Source organism: Oncorhynchus kisutch, unplaced genomic scaffold (genome assembly GCF_002021735.2).
Source record: "Oncorhynchus kisutch isolate 150728-3 unplaced genomic scaffold, Okis_V2 scaffold3239, whole genome shotgun sequence".
NCBI lineage: Eukaryota > Metazoa > Chordata > Actinopteri > Salmoniformes > Salmonidae > Oncorhynchus > Oncorhynchus kisutch.
In genome coordinates this window covers 1-16541 of record NW_022265184.1, presented here as the reverse complement: position 1 = coordinate 16541, position 16541 = coordinate 1, and the positions used below count along the sequence as shown (strand labels likewise).

At 52.7% G+C, this 16541-nt stretch overlaps 1 protein-coding gene across 1 annotated transcript; it reads right to left on the bottom strand.

The window, feature by feature from the left end:
• Positions 1–2900: 2900 nt before the first annotated feature.
• On the bottom strand, positions 2901–15766 carry LOC116371453 (transmembrane anterior posterior transformation protein 1 homolog; the record flags this gene model as incomplete). The annotated part of the gene is made up of 6 exons (XM_031820327.1): positions 15703–15766; positions 12100–12209; positions 10391–10450; positions 10215–10283; positions 7534–7610; positions 2901–3073 (listed from the first exon to the last, which is right to left on the bottom strand). Coding segments are annotated over exons 1-6 (514 nt in total), but the record flags the coding sequence as incomplete, so codon positions are not given.
• Between the last annotated feature and the right edge of the window lie 775 nt (positions 15767–16541).

The window sequence follows — 16541 nt, the reverse complement described above, 5'->3', positions numbered from 1 at the left end:
GGAAGGGGGAGGAGGAGGGGGAGGAGGAGGGTGGAGGAGGAGGGAGGAGGGAGGTGGAGGAGGAGGTGGAGGAGGGGGTGGAGGAGGAGGAGGTGGAGGAGGAGGTGGAGGAGGGGGGTGGAGGAGGAGGAGGAGGAGGAGGGTGGAGGAGGAGGTGGAGGAGGAGGTGGAGGAGGAGGTGGAGGAGGGGTGGAGGAGGAGGAGGTGGAGGAGGAGGTGGAGGAGGAGGGAGAGAGGCGAGGAGGGGAGGAGGAGGTGGAGGAGGAGGTGGAGGAGGAGGTGAGGAGGGGTGGAGGAGGAGGAGGTGGAGGAGGAGGTGGAGGAGGGGGTGGAGGAGGAGGAGGTGAGGAGGAGGAGGTGGAGGAGAGGAGGTGGAGGAGGAGGTGGAGGAGGAGGAGGTGGGAGGAGGAGGGGGAGGAGGAGGGTGGAGGAGGAGGTGGAGGAGGAGGTGGAGGAGGAGGGGGAGGAGGGGGTGGAGGAGGAGGGTGGAGGAGGAGGAGGAGGGGGAGGAGGGGGGGAGGGGGTGAGGAGGAGGAGGGGGTGGAGGAGGGGGGTGGAGGAGGAGGAGGAGGGGGAGGAGGGGTGGAGGAGGAGGAGGAGGGGGAGGAGGGGGGGTGGAGGAGGAGGGAGGAGGAGGGGGAGGAGGGGGTGGAGGAGGAGGGGGGAGGAGGAGGAGGAGGAGGGGGAGGAGGGGGTGGAGGAGGGGGTGGAGGAGGAGGAGGAGGGGGAGGAGGGGGTGGAGGAGGAGGAGGAGGGGGAGGAGGGGGTGGAGGAGGAGGGAGGAGGAGGGGGAGGAGGGGGTGGAGGAGGAGGAGGGGAGGAGGAGGGAGGAGGAGGGGGTGGAGGAGGAGGAGGAGGAGGAGGGGGAGGAGGAGGGGGAGAGGAGGAGGAGGGAGGAGGGGGAGGAGGAGGGGGAGGAGGAGGAGGAGGGGAGGGGAGGAGGAGGGGGAGGAGGAGGAGGAGGGGGAGGAGGAGGGGGAGGAGGAGGAGGGAGGAGGGGGAGGAGGAGGGGAGGAGGAGGAGGAGGAGGAGGGGGAGGAGGAGGGGGGAGGAGGAGGGAGGAGGGAGGAGGAGGGAGGAGGGGGAGGAGGAGGAGGAGGGGTGGAGGAGGAGGGAGGAGGAGGGGGAGAGGGGGTGGAGGAGAGGAGGGGGAGGAGGAGGGAGGAGGAGGGGGAGGAGGGGGTGGGGGTGGAGGAGGAGGGGGAGGAGGAGGCGGGGAGAGGGGGTGGAGGAGGAGGGGGGGTGTGTGTGTGTGTTACCTGGGGGGTGGTGTGTGTGTTACCTGGGGGGTGGTGTGTGTGTTACCTGGGGGGTGGTGTGTGTGTTACCTGGGGGGTGGTGTGTGTGTTACCTGGGGGGGGTGGTGTGTGTGTTACCTGGGGGGTGGTGTGTGTGTGTTACCTGGGGGGGTGGTGTGTGTGTTACCTGGGGGGTGGTGTGTGTGTTACCTGGGGGGTGGTGTGTGTGTTACCTGGGGGTTGGTGTGTGTGTTACCTGGAGGGGTGGGTGTGTGTGTGTGTTACCTGGGGGTTGGTTGTGTGTGTTACCTGGAGGGGTGGTGTGTGTGTGTGTTACCTGGGGTGGTGTGTGTGTGTGTTACCTGGAGGGGTGGTGTGTGTGTTACCTGGAGGGGTGGTGTGTGTTACCTGGAGGGGTGGTGTGTGTTACCTGGAGGGGTGGTGTGTGTGTTACCTGGGGGGTGGTGTGTGTTTACCTGGGGGGTGGTGTGTGTGTTACCTGGGGGGGTGGTGTGTGTGTTACCTGGGGGGTGGTGTGTGTGTTACCTGGGGGGTGGTGTGTGTGTTACCTGGGGGGGTGGTGTGTGTGTGTTACCTGGGGGGTGGTGTGTGTGTTACCTGGGGGGTGGTGTGTGTGTTACCTGGGGGGGTGGTGTGTGTGTTACCTGGAGGGGTGGTGTGTGTGTTACCTGGAGGGGTGGTGTGTGTGTTACCTGGAGGGGTGGTGTGTGTGTTACCTGGAGGGGTGGTGTGTGTGTTACCTGGAGGGGTGGTGTATGTGTGTTACCTGGAGGGGTGGTGTGTGTGTGTTACCTGGAGGGGTGGTGTGTGTTTACCTGGAGGGGTGGTGTGTGTGTGTTACCTGGAGGGGTGGTGTGTGTGTGTTACCTGGGGGGTGGTGTGTGTGTGTTACCTGGGGGGGTGGTGTGTGTGTTACCTGGGGGGGTGGTGTGTGTGTGTTACCTGGGGGGGTGGTGTGTGTGTTACCTGGGGGGTGGTGTGTGTGTTACCTGGGGGTGGTGTGTGTGTGTGTTACCTGGGGGGTGGTGTGTGTGTTACCTGGGGGGGGTGGTGTGTGTGTTACCTGGGGGTTGGTGTGTGTGTTACCTGGAGGGGTGGTGTGTGTTACCTGAGGGGTGGTGTGTGTGTACCTGAGGGGGTGGTGTGTGTGTTACCTGGGGGGGTGGTGTGTGTGTTACCTGGGGGGGTGGTGTGTGTTACCTGGGGGGGTGGTGTATGTTACCTGGGGGGGTGGTGTGTGTACCTGGGGGGTGGTGTGTGTTACCTGGGGGGGTGGGGGGTGTTACCTGGGGGGGTGGGGGGTGTTACCTGGGGGGGTGTTACCTGGGGGGGTGGTGTGTGTTACCTGAGGGGGTGGTGTGTGTTACCTGGGGGGGTGGTGTATGTGTGTTACCTGGAGGGGTGGTGTGTGTTACCTGGGGGGGTGGTGTGTGTTACCTGGGGGGGTGGTGTGTGTTACCTGAGGGGGTGGTGTGTGTGTATGTGTTACCTGGAGGGGTGGTGTGTGTTACCTGGGGGGGTGGTGTGTGTTACCTGAGGGGGTGGTGTGTGTGTGTGTTACCTGGAGGGGTGGTGTGTGTTACCTGGAGGGTGGTGTGTGTACCTGGGGGGGTGGTGTGTGTTACCTGGGGGGGGTGGTGTGTGTGTTACCTGGGGGGGTGGTGTGTGTGGGTCTGTGTGCTCTAGAGTTGGAGCGGCTGGAGGCAGCAGAGGGGGGAGACTGGAACAGCTTCTCCTCCATATTGGCTTCTTTGACGAACACACAGGACGTTCCCAGCAACACGATACTGTTCAGTACCTTCAGAGAGATCATCCTACACACACACACACCACACACACACACACACACACACACACACACACACACACACACACACACACACACACACACACACACACACACACACACACAGAGTTAAAGATACCCTTTGGGGTAGTGAGTGGACAAAAGACCCCATCAGACCAGAGCTGGACAAAAGACCCCCATCAGACCAGAGCTGGACAAAAGACCCCATCAGACCAGAGCTGGACAACAGACCCCATCAGACCAGAGCTGGACAAAAGACCCCATCAGACCAGAGCTGGACGATACGGACAACAGACCCCATCAGACCAGAGCTGGACAACAGACCCCATCAGACCAGAGCTGGACAAAAGACCCCATCAGACCAGAGCTGGACAAAAGACCCCATCATACCAGAGCTGGACAAAAGACCCCATCATACCAGAGCTGGACAAAAGACCCCATCAGACCAGAGCTGGACAAAAGACCCCATCAGACCAAAACTGGACAACAGACCCCATCAGACCAGAGCTGGACAAAAGACCCCATCAGACCAGAGCTGGACAAAAGACCCCATCAGACCAGAGCTGGACAAAAGACCCCATCAGACCAGAGCTGGACAACAGACCCCATCAGACCAGAGCTGGACAAAAGACCCCATCAGACCAGAGCTGGACGATACGGACAACAGACCCCATCAGACCAGAGCTGGACAACAGACCCCATCAGACCAGAGCTGGACAAAAGACCCCATCAGACCAGAGCTGGACAAAAGACCCCATCATACCAGAGCTGGACAAAAGACCCCATCATACCAGAGCTGGACAAAAGACCCCATCAGACCAGAGCTGGACAAAAGACCCCATCAGACCAAAACTGGACAACAGACCCCATCAGACCAGAGCTGGACAAAAGACCCCATCAGACCAGAGCTGGACAAAAGACCCCATCATACCAGAGCTGGACAAAAGACCCCATCATACCAGAGCTGGACAAAAGACCCCATCATACCAGAGCTGGACAAAAGACCCCATCAGACCAGAGCTGGACAAAAGACCCCATCAGACCAGAGCTGGACAAAAGACCCCATCAGACCAGAGCTGGACAACAGACCCCGTCAGACCAGAGCTGGACAAAAGACCCCATCAGACCAGAGCTGGACAAAAGACCCCATCAGACCAGAGCTGGACAACAAACCCCATCAGACCAGAGCTGGACGATACGGACAACAGACCCCATCAGACCAGAGCTGGACAAAAGACCCCATCAGACCAGAGTTGGACAAAAGACCCCATCATACCAGAGCTGGACAAAAGACCCCATCATACCAGAGCTGGACAAAAGACCCCATCATACCAGAGCTGGACAAAAGACCCCATCAGACCAGAGCTGGACAAAAGACCCCATCAGACCAGAGCTGGACAACAGACCCCGTCAGACCAGAGCTGGACAAAAGACCCCATCAGACCAGAGCTGGACAAAAGACCCCATCAGACCAGAGCTGGACAACAGACCCCATCAGACCAGAGCTGGACGATACGGACAACAGACCCCATCATACCAGAGCTGGACAAAAGACCCCATCAGACCAAAGCTGGACAACAGACCCCATCAGACCAGAGCTGGACAAAAGACCCCATCAGACCAGAGCTGGACAAAAGACCCCATCAAACCAGAGCTGGACAAAAGACCCCATCATACCAGAGCTGGACAAAAGACCCCATCATACCAGAGCTGGACAAAAGACCCCATCAGACCAGAGCTGGACAAAAGACCCCATCAGACCAGAGCTGGACAAAAGACCCCATCATACCAGAGCTGGACAAAAGACCCCATCATACCAGAGCTGGACAAAAGACCCCATCAGACCAGAGCTGGACAACAGACCCCGTCAGACCAGAGCTGGACAAAAGACCCCATCAGACCAGAGCTGGACAAAGACCCCATCAGACCAGAGCTGGACAACAGACCCCATCAGACCAGAGCTGGACAAAAGACCCCATCAGACCAGAGCTGGGTGATACGGACAAAAGACCCCATCAGACCAGAGCTGGACAAAAGACCCCATCAGACCAGAGCTGGACAAAAGACCCCATCAGACCAGAGCTGGACGATACGGACAAAAGACCCCATCAGACCAGAGCTGGACGATACGGACAACAGACCCCATCAGACCAGAGCTGGACAACAGACCCCATCAGACCAGAGCTGGACAAAAGACCCCATCAGACCAGAGCTGGACAAAAGACCCCATCATACCAGAGCTGGACAAAAGACCCCATCGTACCAGAGCTGGACAAAAGACCCCATCAGACCAGAGCTGGACAAAAGACCCCATCAGACCAAAGCTGGACAACAGACCCCATCAGACCAGAGCTGGACAAAAGACCCCATCAGACCAGAGCTGGACAAAAGACCCCATCATACCAGAGCTGGACAAAAGACCCCATCATACCAGAGCTGGACAAAAGACCCCATCAGACCAGAGCTGGACAAAGACCCCATCAGACCAGAGCTGGACAAAAGACCCCATCAGACCAGAGCTGGACAAAAGACCCCATCATACCAGAGCTGGACAAAAGACCCCATCATACCAGAGCTGGACAAAAGACCCCATCAGACCAGAGCTGGACAAAAGACCCCATCAGACCAAAGCTGGACAACAGACCCCATCAGACCAGAGCTGGACAAAAGACCCCATCAGACCAGAGCTGGACAAAAGACCCCATCAAACCAGAGCTGGACAAAAGACCCCATCAGACCAGAGCTGGACAACAGACCCCGTCAGACCAGAGCTGGACAAAAGACCCCATCAGACCAGAGCTGGACAAAAGACCCCATCAGACCAGAGCTGGACAAAAGACCCCATCAGACCAGAGCTGGACAAAAGACCCCATCAGACCAGAGCTGGGTGATACGGACAAAAGACCCCATCAGACCAGAGCTGGACAAAAGACCCCATCATACCAGAGCTGGACGATACGGACAAAAGACCCAATCAGACCAGAGCTGGACAACAGACCCCATCATACCAGAGCTGGACAAAAGACCCCATCAGACCAGAGCTGGACAAAAGACCCAATCAGACCAGAGCTGGACAACAGACCCCATCATACCAGAGCTGGACAAAAGACCCCATCAGACCAGAGCTGGACAAAAGACCCCATCAGACCAGAGCTGGACGATACAGACAACAGACCCCATCATACCAGAGCTGGACAACAGACCCCATCATACCAGAGCTGGACAAAAGACCCCATCAGACCAGAGCTGGACAAAAGACCCCATCAGACCAGAGCTGGACAAAAGACCCCATCAGACCAGAGCTGGACAAAAGACCCCATCATACCAGAGCTGGAAAAAAGACCCCATCAGACCAGAGCTGGACAACAGACCCCATCAGACCAGAGCTGGACAAAAGACACACCACCAGAAATTGACCCATTTTGCTCGACAACGATAAACACAAGATTTCATTTTTTATTTAATTTTCACCTCAAACGGCGTCCTCATCTTAGTGACATACTGCAGATAGAGAGAGGTTTAATAATCTCAGTAGAGTTGAGAAATACCTCTCTTCCTTCACGTGTGTGAGGCCCATCCGATATTGGACAGAAGTGGTCGTTTAAGCCCCTGGGGCCACTAGGGGGCCTTTTAAAATGGCGTTTTCCCCCAGGTACAAGAGAAGGCATCTTACCCCCAGGTAGAAGAGAAGACATCTTAACCCCAGGTAGAAGAGAAGACATCTTACCCCCAGGTAGAAGAGAAGGTGTCTTACCCCAGGTAGAAGAGAAGGTGTCTTACCCCAGGTAGAAGAGAAGGCATCTGACCCCAGGTAGAAGAGAAGGTGTCTTATCCCAGGTAGAAGAGCAGGTATCTTACCCCAGGTAGAAGAGAAGGTGTCTTACCCCAGGTAGAAGAGAAGGCATCTGACCCCAGGTAGAAGAGAAGGTGTCTTACCCCAGGTAGGAGAGAAGGTGTTTTACCCCAGGTAGAAGAGAAGGTGTCTTACCCCAGGTAGAAGTGAAAAACATCTTACCCCAGGTAGAAGAGAAGGTGTCTTACCCCAGGTAGAAGAGAAGACATCTTACCCCCAGGTAGAAGAGAGGATGTCTTACCCCCAGGTAGAAGAGAAGGTGTCTTACCCCCAGGTAGAAGAGAAGGTGTCTTACCCCCAGGTAGAAGAGAAGGTGTCTTACCCCCAGGTAGAAGAGAAGGTGTCTTACCCCCAGGTAGAAGAGAAGGTGTCTTACCCCCAGGTAGAAGAGAAGGTGTCTTACCCCCAGGTAGAAGAGAAGGTGTCTTACCCCAGGTAGAAGAGAAGGTGTCTTACCCCCAGGTAGAAGAGAAGGTGTCTTACCCCAGGTAGAAGAGAAGACGTCTTACCCCCAGGTAGAAGAGAAGACGTCTTACCCCAGATAGAAGAGAAGGTGTCTTACCCCAGGTAGAAGAGAAGGTGTCTTACCCCAGGTAGAAGAGAAGACATCTTACCCCAGATAGAAGAGAAGAACACACATGAAGGAGAGAGATCCCTGGATCTTCACTGAGCTGGTCACCACCCTGATCAACTGAAACAGACACACACACACCAATATCCCTGTCAATAATAACCCTGTCTCCTCCCCCCAGACCTGGGTTCAATATCAGCCTAATCAATAATAACCCTGTCTCCTCCCCCAGACCTGGGTTCAATATCAGCCTAATCAATAATAACCCTGTCTCCTCCCCCCAGACCTGGGTTCAATATCAATACCAGCCCAATCAATAATAACCCTGTCTCCTCCCCCCAGACCTGGGTTCAATATCAGCCTAATCAATAATAACCCTGTCCCCTCCCCCAGACCTGGGTTCAATATCAGCCTAATCAATAATAACCCTGTCCCCTCCCCCAGACCTGGGTTCAATATCAGCCTAATCAATAATAACCCTGTCTCCTCCCCCAGACCTGGGTTAAATATCAGCCTAATCAATAATAACCCTGTCCCCTCCCTTCAGACCTGGGTTCAATATCAGCCTAATCAATAATAACCCTGTCTCCTCCCCCCCAGACCTGGGTTCAATATCAATACCAGCCCAATCAATAATAACCCTGTCTCCTCCCTTCAGACCTGGGTTAAATATCAATACCAGCCCAATCAATAATAACCCTGTCTCCTCCCTCCAGACCTGGGTTCAATATCAGCCTAATCAATAATAACCCTGTCTCCTCCCCCCAGACCTGGGTTCAATATCAGCCTAATCAATAATAACCCTGTCTCCTCCCTTCAGACCTGGGTTAAATATCAATACCAGCCCAATCAATAATAACCCTGTCTCCTCCCTCCAGACCTGGGTTCAATATCAGCCTAATCAATAATAACCCTGTCTCCTCCCCCCAGACCTGGGTTCAATATCAGCCTAATCAATAATAACCCTGTCTCCTCCCTCCAGACCTGGGTTCAATATCAGCCTAATCAATAATAACCCTGTCTCCTCCCCCAGACCTGGGTTCAATATCAGCCCAATCAATAATAACCCTGTCTCCTCCCCCAGACCTGGGTTCAATATCAATATCAGCCTAATCAATAATAACCCTGTCTCCTCCCCCAGACCTGGGTTCAATATCAGCCTAATCAATAATAACCCTGTCTCCTCCCCCCAGACCTGGGTTCAATATCAGCCTAATCAATAATAACCCTGTCTCCTCCCCCAGACCTGGGTTCAATATCAGCCTAATCAATAATAACCCTGTCCCCTCCCCCAGACCTGGGTTCAATATCAGCCTAATCAATAATAACCCTGTCTCCTCCCCCAGACCTGGGTTCAATATCAGCCTAATCAATAATAACCCTGTCTCCTCCCTTCAGACCTGGGTTCAATATCAATATCAGTCTAATCAATAATAACCCCCTTCTCCTCCCCCAGACCTGGGTTCAATATCAGCCTAATCAATAATAACCCTGTCTCCTCCCCCAGACCTGGGTTCAATATCAATATCAGCCCAATCAATAATAACCCTGTCCCCTCCCTTCAGACCTGGGTTCAATATCAATACCAGCCCAATCAATAATAACCCTGTCTCCTCCCTTCAGACCTGGGTTAAATATCAATACCAGCCCAATCAATAATAACCCTGTCCCCTCCCCCAGACCTGGGTTCAATATCAGCCTAATCAATAATAACCCTGTCTCCTCCCCCAGACCTGGGTTCAATATCAGCCTAATCAATAATAACCCTGTCTCCTCCCCCCAGACCTGGGTTCAATATCAATACCAGCCTAATCAATAATAACCCTGTCTCCTCCCCCCAGACCTGGGTTCAATATCAATACCAGCCTAATCAATAATAACCCTGTCCCCTCCCTTCAGACCTGGGTTCAATATCAGCCTAATCAATAATAACCCTGTCCCCTCCCCCAGACCTGGGTTCAATATCAATACCAGCCTAATCAATAATAACCCTGTCTCTTCCCCCAGACCTGGGTTCAATATCAGCCTAATCAATAATAACCCTGTCTCCTCCCCCCAGACCTGGGTTCAATATCAATACCAGCCTAATCAATAATAACCCTTTCCCCTCCCTTCAGACCTGGGTTCAATATCAGCCTAATCAATAATAACCCTGTCCCCTCCCCCAGACCTGGGTTCAATATCAATACCAGCCTAATCAATAATAACCCTGTCTCTTCCCCCAGACCTGGGTTCAATATCAGCCTAATCAATAATAACCCTGTCCCCTCCCCCAGACCTGGGTTCAATATCAGCCTAATCAATAATAACCCTGTCTCCTCCCCCAGACCTGGGTTCAATATCAGCCTAATCAATAATAACCCTGTCTCCTCCCCCAGACCTGGGTTCAATATCAGCCTAATCAATAATAACCATGTCTCCTCCCTGCAGACCCACCCTTAATGAGCTGTAATAGTAGTTGAACCCAGGCCTGCAGACCCAGCCTTAAAGAGCTGTAATACTAGTTGAACCCAGGCCTGCAGACCCACCCTTAAAGAGCTGTAATACTAGTTGAACCCAGGTCTGCAGACCCACCCTTAAAGAGCTGTAATACTAGTTGAACCCAGGACTGCAGACCCAGCCTTAAAGAGCTGTAATACTAGTTGAACCCAGGCCTGCAGACCCAGCCTTAAAGAGCTGTAATACTAGTTGAACCCAGGCCTGCAGACCCAGCCAGTCTCTTACCAGCAGAGCTAAAGGCAGTGGAATGAAGCCCATTCTCCTGGAGACTGAGTCACTGTAGTCTGTATAGGCCTGGCAAACAAACACACACCATATGAATAATGACCCGTCAATAACAACTCATCAATAAATCAATACAATATATTAAATCATCATCAATATTCATGTTTAAATCTCACGTTTTTCTGTCTGCTGCTGACGAGGTCAAACGCCAGGCTGGCGCGGTACTCCCCGTAGACCTGATGACAGATGTGGTAAACAGATGAGCTCTAATATATCGGCACCCTTGATGACATAGATGTGGTAAACAGATGAGCTCTAATATATTGGCACCCTTGATGACATAGATGTGGTAAACAGATGAGCTCTAATATATCGGCACCCTTGATGACAGTCAGATGTGGTAAACAGATGAGCTCTAATATATTGGCACCCTTGATGACAGTCAGATGTGGTAAACAGATGAGCTCTAATATATCGGCACCCTTGATGACATAGATGTGGTAAACAGATGAGCTCTAATATATTGGCACCCTTGATGACATAGATGTGGTAAACAGATGAGCTCTAATATATTGGCACCCTTGATGACAGTCAGATGTGGTAAACAGATGAGCTCTAATATATCGGCACCCTTGATGACATAGATGTGGTAAACAGATGAGCTCTAATATATCGGCACCCTTGATGACAGTCAGATGTGGTAAACAGATGAGCTCTAATATATTGGCACCCTTGATGACAGTCAGATGTGGTAAACAGATGAGCTCTAATATATCGGCACCCTTGATGACAGTCAGATGTGGTAAACAGATGAGCTCTAATATATCGGCACCCTTGATGACAGTCAGATGTGGTAAACAGATGAGCTCTAATATATCGGCACTCTTGATGACAGTCAGATGTGGTAAACAGATGAGCTCTAATATATCGGCACCCTTGATGACAGTCAGATGTGGTAAACAGATGAGCTCTAATATATCGGCACCCTTGATGACATAGATGTGGTAAACAGATGAGCTCTAATATATCGGCACCCTTGATGACATAGATGTGGTAAACAGATGAGCTCTAATATATCGGCACCCTTGATGACAGTCAGATGTGGTAAACAGATGAGCTCTAATATATCGGCACCCTTGATGACATAGTTAGATTGACCAGTTTTTTAAAACTGGCTGAATGTTTATTTCCAGTTGTCACGATCGTCTAATGAATTAACGGACCAAGGCGCAGCGTGAATGGAGTTCCACATGTTTATTAAATGAAACTCACAACAACAAAGAGCAACGAAACGTGACGTTCTGTAGAGCTCACAGGCATCAACACAAAAACAAGATCCCACAAAAACCCAGTGGGGAAAAGGGCTGCCTAAATATGATCCCCAATCAGAGACAACGATAGACAGCTGCCTCTGATTGGGAACCATACCAGGCCAACACAAAAACTAGAGTAACCACCCTAGTCACACCCCGACCTAACCAAACTAGAGAATAAAAGGCTCTCTAAGGTCAGGGCGTGACACCTGTAGACACACCCCAGGAGAGGACGGAGGGAGGGACGGATGGACACTTACGTCTGCAGTGATGTCGTTATACTAACCCTAAACCACACCCCCAGGAGAGGATGGACGGAGGGACGGATGGACACTTACGTCTGCAGTGATGTCGTTATACTAACCCTAAACCACACCGCCAGGAGAGGACGGACGGAGGGACGGATGGACACTTACGTCTGCAGTGATGTCGTTATACTAACCCTAAACCACACCCCCAGGAGAGGACGGACGGAGGGACGGATGGACACTTACGTCTGCAGTGATGTCGTTAAACTAACCCTAAACCACACCCCCAGGAGAGGATGGAGGGAGGGACGGATGGACACTTACGTCTGCAGTGATGTCGTTAAACTTGGTGATGAAGGCGTGCTTGACAACATCCACGGTAACCTCAGACGCTATCACCATGACGACGTCAGGAAACAGCACCCACAGGTGGTCTGTCATTAAAAATCAAATCATATTAACCGATCAGTACATTATCAGAACATCACTAATCAATAATGAAATCATCAGTACATTATCAGAACATCACTAATCAATAATGAAATCATCAGTACATTATCAGAACATCACTAATCAATAATGAAATCATCAGTACATTATCAGAATATCACTAATCAATAATGAAATCATCAGTACATTATCAGAACATCACTAATCAATAATGAAATCATCAGTACATTATCAGAACATCACTAATCAATAATGAAATCATCAGTACATTATCAGAACATCACTAATCAATCATATTAACCGATCAGGAAATGATCAATACATTATTAATACATCACTAAATCAATAACATCAGCGATTGATACATTTTCAATACAGACACCCAGTCCATACGAGTCCAGTTTATGACGAGTGCTGATAATCCGGTTGTAAAACAGTCTAATGTGCTCTAACCTGTCTCTCCTCTGGTCAATGTAATTATGACAGAGTAATACAATATTACAACAGCCAAACTGACAGGTAACTCCTATGCTGTGAACATCTCCCCTGAACACTGAATGTTTCAGTCTTACCAATAGATCAAGATCTTAGCTGGCCACCTGGCCCACCTTTAGCCTTATCACCCTCTCAGCTGGCCACCTGGCCACCTTTAGCCTTACCACCATCTCAGCTGGCCACCTGGCCCACCTTTAGCCTTATCACCCTCTCAGCTGGCCACCTGGCCACCTTTAGCCTTACCACCATCTCAGCTGGCCACCTGGCCCACCTTTAGCCTTATCACCCTCTCAGCTAGCCACCTGGCCCACCTTTAGCCTTACCACCATCTCAGCTGGCCACCTGGCCCACCTTTAGCCTTACCAATAGACCACCCTCTCAGCTATCCACCTGGCCCACCTTTAGCCTTACCACCATCTCTGCTGGCCACCTGGCCCACCTTTAGCCTTACCAATAGACCACCCTCTCAGCTATCCACCTGGCCCACCTTTAGCCTTATCACCCTCTCAGCTAGCCACCTGGCCCACCTTTAGCCTTACCACCATCTCAGCTGGCCACCTGGCCCACCTTTAGCCTTACCAATAGACCACCCTCTCAGCTATCCACCTGGCCCACCTTTAGCCTTACCACCATCTCAGCTGGCCACCTGGCCCACCCTTAGCCTTACCACCATCTCAGCTAGCCACCTGGCCCACCCGTAGCCTTACCACCATCTCAGCTGGCCACCTGGCCCACCTTTAGCCTTACCAATAGACCACCCTCTCAGCTATCCACCTGGCCCACCTTTAGCCTTACCACCATCTCAGCTGGCCACCTGGCCACCTTTAGCCTTATCACCCTCTCAGCTAGCCACCTGGCCCACCTTTAGCCTTACCACCATCTCAGCTAGCCACCTTTAGCCTTACCAATACATCACCCTCTCAGCTAGCCACCTGGCCCACCTTTAGCATTACCAATAGACCACCCTCTCAGCTAGCCACCTGGCCCACCTTTAGCCTTACCACCATCTCAGCTAGCCACCTTTAGCCTTACCAATAGATCACCGTCTCAGCTAGCCACCTGGCCACCTTTAGCCTTACCAATACATCACCCTCTCAGCTAGCCACCTGGCCCACCTTTAGCCTTACCAATAGACCACTCTCTCAGCTAGCCACCTGGCCCACCTTTAGCCTTATCACCATCTCAGCTAGCCACCTGGCCACCTTTAGCCTTACCAATAGACCACCCTCTCAGCTGGCCACCTGGCCACCTTTAGCCTTACCAATAGACCACCCTCTCAGCTGGCCACCTGGCCACCTTTAGCCTTACCAATAGACCACCGTCTCAGCTAGCCACCTGGCCACCTTTAGCCTTACCAATAGACCACCGTCTCAGCTAGCCACCTGGCCACCTTTAGCCTTACCAATACATCACCATGTTAGCTAGCCACCTGGCCACCTTTAGCCTTACCTATAGACCACCATCTCAGCTGGTCACCTGGCCCACCTTTAGCCTTATCACCCTCTCAGCTGGCCACCTGGCCACCTTTAGCCTTACCACCATCTCAGCTAGCCACCTTTAACCTTACCAATAGATCACCCTCTCAGCTAGCCACCTGGCCCACCTTTAGCCTTACCAATAGACCACCCTCTCAGCTAGCCACCTGGCCACCTTTAGCCTTACCACCATTTCAGCTAGCCACCTGGCCCACCTTTAGCCTTACCAATAGATCACCCTCTCAGCTGGCCACCTGGCCACCTTTAGCCTTATCACCCTCTCAGCTGGCCACCTGACCCACCTTTAGCCTTACCAATAGACCACCCTCTCAGCTAGCCACCTGGCCACCTTTAGCCTTACCAATAGACCACCCTCCTCCAGGAGAGATACTGGGTGGTCAACCCTCCTCCAGGAGAGATACTGGTTTGCAGGTCTTTTCTCGAGTCCTGCTCTAACACACCAGAACCCAGTCCTGCTCTAACACACCAGAACCCAGTCCTGCTCTAACACAACCAGAACCCAGTCCTGCTCTAACACACCAGAACCCAGTCCTGCTCTAACACACCAGAACCCAGTCCTACTCCAACACACCAGAACCCAGTCCTGCTCTAACACACCAGAACCCAGTCCTACTCCAACACACCAGAACCCAGTCCTACTCTAACACACCAGAACCCAGTCCTGCTCTAACACACCAGAACCCAGTCCTACTCCAACACACCAGAACCCAGTCCTACTCTAACACACCAGAACCCAGTCCTGCTCTAACACACCAGAACCCAGTCCTGCTCTAACACACCAGAACCCAGTCCTACTCCAACACACCAGAACCCAGTCCTGCTCCAACACACCAGAACCCAGTCCTACTCTAACACACCAGAACCCAGTCCTGCTCTAACACACCAGAACCCAGTCCTGCTCCAACACACCAGAACCCAGTCCTACTCCAACACACCAGAACCCAGTCCTACTCCAACACACCAGAACCCAGTCCTACTCCAACACACCAGAACCCAGTCCTACTCCAACACACCACAGTGTCTTTCCATACGGAGGGTTTTATTCAGCAGCCTGTCAGTGCAGTATTAACTCTGGGGGGGTTTAAGTGCCTTGCTCAAGGGCACAACGGCAGGAGATGTTATACATGGGGTCAGAGAGCAGCGGCCTTCCATTGTCAATACCAGTGATAATAATGAAGGGGTTCCTGCGTCATAACACACCATTTTCAGTCACCTTTTAGGCCCCACAATGTGACACCTTTTAGGCCCCACAGTGTGACACCTTCTAGGCCCCACAGTGTTACACCTTCTAGGCCCCACAGTGTGACACCTTCTAGGCCCCACGGTGTGACACCTTTTAGGCCCCAGATAAACAGACAGACAGACAGACAGACAGACAGACAGACAGACAGACAGACAGACAGACAGACAGACAGACAGACAGGCAGGCAGGCAGGCAGGCAGGCAGACAGACAGGCAGGCAGGCAGACAGACAGACAGTAGTTACCAGGGTTCCATGAGAACTGCTCCATGTTCCGTAGACAGACAGACAGACAGACAGACAGACAGACAGACAGACAGACAGACAGACAGACAGACAGACAGACAGACAGACAGACAGACAGACAGACAGACAGACAGACAGACAGACAGACAGACAGACAGACAGACAGACAGACAGACAGACAGACAGACAGACAGACAGACAGACAGACAGACAGACAGACAGACAGTAGTTACCAGGGTTCCATGAGAACTGCTCCATGTTCCGTAGACAGACAATGAGTAACAGAACATAGTTAGTGAACCTCTCCTTTATGTCTGTGGAGAGAGAGAGGAGGGGAGAGAGGGGGTGTGGGGAGAGAGAGGAGGGGAGAGAGAGAGGAGGGGGAGAGAGAGAGGGGGTGTGGGGAGAGAGAGAGGGAGGGGAGACAGGGGGATGAGGTGAGAGAGAGAGGGTGTGGGGGAGAGAGAGAAAGAGAGAGAGGAGGGGGGACAGGGGGATGAGGTGAGAGAGAGGGGGTGTGGGGAGAGAGAGAGAAAAGAGAGAGGAGGGGAGACAGGGGGAATGAGGTGAGAGAGAGAGGAGGGGAGACAGGGGGAGAGGTGAGAGAGAGGGGTGTGGGGAGAGAGAGAGAAAGAGAGATGAGGGGACAGGGGGAGTGACAGAGGGACTGAGGTGGAAGAGAGAAGAGAGAGTGAAGGGAGACAGGGGATGAGGAGAGAGGGGCTTTGGGAAGAGAGAAGAGAAGAGGGAGGAGACAGGGGGATGAGGTGAGAGAGGAGGGGGTGTGGGGAGAGAGAGAAAGAGAGAGAGGAAGGGAGACAGGGGATGAGGTGAGAGAG